At 41.3% G+C, this 5580-nt stretch overlaps 1 protein-coding gene across 1 annotated transcript in view; it reads left to right on the top strand.

Moving 5' to 3' along the window:
- LOC110265876 overlaps nt 1-3767 on the top strand; it is a 4081-nt gene extending 314 nt beyond the window's left edge. Inside the window, exons 2-5 of the mRNA XM_021109349.1 lie at nt 691-726; nt 942-1332; nt 1433-3003; nt 3562-3767. Of these exons, the coding sequence (XP_020965008.1) occupies nt 691-726; nt 942-1332; nt 1433-2922 (1917 nt within the window). The 3' untranslated portion in view covers nt 2923-3003; nt 3562-3767. The remainder of the gene's footprint in view (nt 1-690; nt 727-941; nt 1333-1432; nt 3004-3561) is intronic.

The raw sequence follows: 5580 nt of genomic DNA, 5'->3' as shown, positions 1-5580 counted from the left end.
ATTTTAAATAATAAAAAAGATGAACGGTTTCAAAATAATATATTTAGTTTTAACTAACTGATTAATAAACGCATCATGTCATTTAAAACTGTTCATTTAAAATCAGCACATTATTTTCTTAGAAAACAATTTAAATTTAAACTTTTTATTGTTAATACTAGTAACACGTTTACTGAGTAAATACCTATAGTAGTCCCTGAGATTCACGTAATTACTCATAGTAATCCCTAAGATTTCGAATTCCCTATTGTAGTCCTCCAGATAGAGCTCCGAGCACTCAAACTAGTCCCTGGCCATATTTCAGGTGATGACTCATCATCGGAACGCTGACGTGGCATAGGATTGCCACGTGGGACATGTTCAAAACGACGTCGTTTTGGGTTTGGTGCCCTTGAAAGCCAAAAACGACGCCGTATAGTTGTTACTTAATATGAAAAACAGTTTTCTCCACCAACACAAACACTTCGTCTCTTCTTCTTCCACCCTCTGAGTTCTTCTTCATCTCCCCAACAATGACGTAGCCGTAGGGTTGTTTGTGCTGGGTTAACAAAAATTTGAGAGAAGAAGTCATCTGATCAGAAGTTGTTGTTGCTCTTCCCTTCCCTTCGTTCACCACAAAGACGAGGTTCTGACGTTGTGATCGGATTCAAGGTAACCTTTTTTTTTTTTAAGTTTGCATTTTGAATACAGTGTTGTTTGATGATAGCATTGGTCAGTGTTGTTGAGGTTCTGGAGTTTTGGTGTCATTGTAGTGTCTAGGGTTTGAATGTTGGTTGGGGTTTGTGGGGTTGCTGTAATACCAATGAAACAGGTAAGAAACAGGGATTAGTATGGAGGTTTGGAAAAAAAAGTTTTCTTGTGGTGATTATTTTTCCTTTTTAATGCATGATTAGGCTTTCAAATTCTCCCTATGTATTGTAAAAATTTTAAATTTCTTGCAGATGGAGGAGAAGTTGGACATCATGTTTCATCATGGGGGTGACTTCAAAAAAAATGCAGAAGGAATTATGATATATTCTCTGGACAATAAGGCCTGTTTAGGTGATTTAGACACTGATACTCTGGATGTGTTCTACATACGGAACTACCATAGGGAGCTTGGGTACAATGACATTAAACAGTGCTGGTGGCATGTTCCTGGAAAATGTTTGGAGAAGGGGTTGAGAAATGTAAACAGTGACAAAGAGATAAGAGAGATGGTGAATTGTGCTAGGACAAATGAGGGATTGATTGATATATATTTCGAGCATACAGTGTCAGTACCGGAGGTGTTAGAGGGAGATAACAAAGTTGTGTACTTGGATGATCATGGTGGAGAGGGATGTAATGCAGGTACAGATACTGATGTGAGTCCCCCAGTTACAGAGACTCATGCAATCATAGTTGCTCCTCCTATCCCTAAGGTTGTACCCAACACTTCTTGCAAATCCAGTCCCAAAAAAAAACAGAACATCTCCACGGCAATCACAACCATCACACTCCAAAACTGCCAATCCTTCCAAGACAACCAAACCTGTGAAGAAGAACAACTCCCCAAAAGTCACCAAGCCCACTAAACCCACCAAGCCCACCAAGCTCACGAAGCCCACCCAGCTCACCAAGCCCACCAAAATCAGCCAGCCCACGAAATCCAGTCAGAACACCAAATCAGATAGGAGCAAGAAGCAGAAACTGTCCAAGAGACCAAGTATTTCCAGGAGACCCTGCACACGGTCTGCTGCTAGAGGATTTACTAGCAAAGTGTTTAACAATGAAGTTCCCTTTGATGTGTCTTCTGATTCCTCTGATAGTGAAGAAGATAGCATGTTCAAGCCAGGTCCGGATGAGGGTAGTTCCTCTGAATCTGAGGCTACAGGGAATGATCCTAAAACTGGGAGTAGGATTAGGAGAAACATGATACATGCTACGGTGGGTAAGAGAAATATTAGTCCACTAGGTAAAGGGAAGGAGAAGATATTACATGAAGACGATGGTTTGGTGGAGGAGGTGAGCGACGCTGAGGTTGACCTTGGGTTTGTGGGTTGTGTTCATGAAGGGGTAGAGGATGGCCTAGACCCAGGTGTTGACTCAGATGGCACCAATTCTTGGCACTCGGAGGAGATGAAGACGCCTCCAAACTCAGAAGATGAGCTGGAGGAAGGAAATGAATCTGAAGAGGCAAGTCCGCTGTTTAGGGAGGGTGCAAGGTTTGGAGAGCTGCACCTTGAGGTAGGCATGAAGTTCGGAACTAAATGGGAATTTAGAGAAGCTGTGAGAGAATATACAATCCAAGAGGGAAGGAGCATAAAGATAGTGAAAAATGATAACATTAGGTGCAGGGCGGTGTGTAAGGTGAAAGAGTGCCCATGGGTGGCTTATGCATCAAGAGACCATGAAGACACATGTTGGCAAATTAAGACATTCAATGATGACCACACTTGCCCAAGAGAGGACAAGAATAGGGCTGCCAACAGGAATTGGGTATGCAGCAAGCTTGTGAAGAAGGTGAGAAAGTATCCAAATTTTAGACACTGCGAGGCTACAACTTACTTCAAGACACGGTTTGACTTGACTCTGAATAAAAACTCAATATCCAGGGCATTAATGGATGCAAGAAGTGTAGTGTATGGGGATGAGAAAGAACAATATAGGATGGTTAGGGATTATGGTATGACGCTGTTGAAGACTAATCCCGGTTCTAGTGTACAAATATGCACCACCCCCCAACCAGATGGTGAAGTTACCTTTGATAGAATGTATATATGCTTAAGTGGCTGCAAAAACGGGTTCAAGGCTGGTTGCCGTCCTTTGATAGGTTTGGATGGTGCTTTCCTGAAGACCCGGTTTGGTGGACAGATTTTGTCAGCCGTGGGATTAGATGCTAATCATCATATCTATGTCATAGCCTGGGCTATTGTCAGAGTGGAGAATACAGAGACATGAAAATGGTTTCTCGAGCTACTTCATCAGGACTTGGGTCATTATAAAGAGCATGACTGGTGCTTTATATCGGATATGCAAAAGGTGTGACTTAATTTGAATGTCTCTATTTGATTTTATGTGATCTTATATTAAGAATTGTTTCCTTATGCTTACTGTGAATGATTGTGCTTTCATTAGATTTGCTGGTTAGCTTTTAGTGTAAGACCTTTGATCATTGGATTATTGGATTTTGGTGGTTAGTTATAAGGGAATTCAGATTTCTACTGTTATGCTTACTTGAATAATTGTAGCTTCCATTCGAGTATGATGGTTATTTATTTTGTTAAGAATTTTGCTGTTTTGCTTATCTGCATAGACTGTGAGATGATTGGATCTTCATGGTTACTTATCAGGTGTGCTGTTATGCTTGCTTGAAGAATTGTGCTTTCATTATGCTTGTAGTGCATCTTATAGAGAACTTGTAATTACTGGTTTTGTCATTAATCGAGCTGTTCTATTAAACGTTAGGGACCTTTATGGGTCACGACCCTAAATTAAAGGGACTATTATGGGGATGTTAATCAAATGTAAGGGACTATTATGTGTAACGATTATAATGTCAGGGACGATTATGTGTCTAACATTTACTGAATCTGGCAGGGACTGATATCAGCAGTGAAAGCGGTGATGCCTGATGTGCATCACCGTTTCTGCGTCTGGCATTTATGGAAAAATTTCAACAAGAACTGGAAGGACTTACAACTAAGGGGACTTCTGTGGGAATGTGCAAGGGCAACAACATACCAAGAATTCAGGGATGGAATGGAGAAGATCAAAAGGTTAAATGAGGATGCTTGGGCATACTTAGAGAGAAGTGGCCTATGGATGCTTGGACCAGAAGCTTATTCAGCCATAAGCCAAAATTGGATAGCATCTGTAACAACGCCTGCGAAGTGTTCAATGCTAAGATCAAGGATGCACGAGCCAAACCCATCATAACATTGCTGGAGGAGGTAAGGATGTTTGTTATGCGAACCATAGCAAAAAACAAGGTGAAGCTGCAGAATCACACTGGGAAGCTCACACCTGTTATAAAGAGCAGGCTGGAGAAGGTGAGGAAAGAATCCAAGCATTAGAAGCCTATATGGACTGGGGATAACAGATACGAAAAATTTGAGGTGCACGGACATCCAACCAACCATGTTGTGGACATAGGAAAGAGACTGTGCACATGCCAATTTTGGATGCTAACGGGTAAGTTAATTGTGTTTATGCATTTTACTTTCTTCAGCCATAACTATTATCATGGTTCCTCTCACTGTTTGGCACCTGCAGGTATTCCGTGTGTGCACGCTTGTGCTGCCCTGTCTCGTGTGAACAAACAGCCAGAAGACTTCTGTCACAGATGGCTGACCATGGACTCATACAAGAAAACTTATAACCACCACATTAATCCAATTCCGGGTCAACCACTGTGGGAAAAAGCAGAGGACTGTAACAGGCCACATGCCCCTAAAATCAAGACAAAACCTGAAAAACTAAAGATGAAGCGGAGGATGGATGCGGACGAGAAGAGTGCTTCTGGAACTAAGAAGCCTAAAGTTGACCCAAAACTCTCAGGCAACACTGCAGATGGTGTACACCTAAAGAGACAGTTGGGTGCATTTACATGCAGTTACTGTGGTGATAAGGGGCATACAAAGAGAGGCTGCAAAAAGAAAAAAGATGCTGATGCTGCTACTGCTGCTGCTGCAGCAGCAGCCGCTGCCGCTGCCGCCGAGGCAGCTGAGAAGAAGAAAAATGATGAAGTTCATACTGTGCATGAGAAGCCAGTTCATCAGCCCCAAGACGTGTCTGGCCAAGCAGATTTGAGAAGCAATCCCCAGGAGATCGAATTAACTCAGCCTTCTGCTTCTGAGCAAGAGGATTCTGAAAAGGTAACTAAAATTTTACATTTGAGTATGTTGTTATTTCCATGCATAAATAGTAGTTAATGCCACTTATTTCTCCTATAAGATCCTGCACCGAAAAGACCTTTCAAGCTGTCACCACGAAGACGATCCTCTAATCAGCCAACCGCACCAACAGTGAATCACTTGCAGGGTGCATCTTCAGCAACATCTTCAAAGTTTGCCAACTTGATGCAGTTCATCCCAACGCCAGGATTTAGGCCTCCAAGAAAGAAGAATTGAATACTAGATATATGTACTTAGGAGTTTCTGTTTTGTGTTTTGTTATTAGTATTTTCCATCGTATAATGATTAGATGGTGAACTGTGATGCAAAGGCCTTTTTGGTATGCCTTGGTCTTGCTTTTGATGAAACTACTGATAGCAGCAACATGGTTTCTAGGCTGCCTTTTACAGTCAACTTTTGTTGTTTCTTGATAGACAATGGAATTTATGTTAATATGCTATGCTATGTGCTTTACCATTCAAGAAGCAGTTTTTTTATTTTTTTTCATACACAATGGAATTTAAATTAACAACAATTTCATAGTTAATAACACTTTTCATTCCATCAAGAAGCAGATTTTTACAAATGTTGATAACAAGGAACCCAAAACCACCAATTCATTAATCATTTACAATACAGGATCACCAACAACACTGTCAATACACACACACCTAACACTAAGAACTGGGTCATCACTTTTTGCATCTGGACATCCTCCTCCAAC

Source organism: Arachis ipaensis, chromosome B01 (genome assembly GCF_000816755.2).
Source record: "Arachis ipaensis cultivar K30076 chromosome B01, Araip1.1, whole genome shotgun sequence".
In the NCBI taxonomy this organism is placed as follows: Eukaryota; Viridiplantae; Streptophyta; class Magnoliopsida; order Fabales; family Fabaceae; genus Arachis; species Arachis ipaensis.
This window is presented reverse-complemented; position numbering and strand designations above follow the sequence as displayed.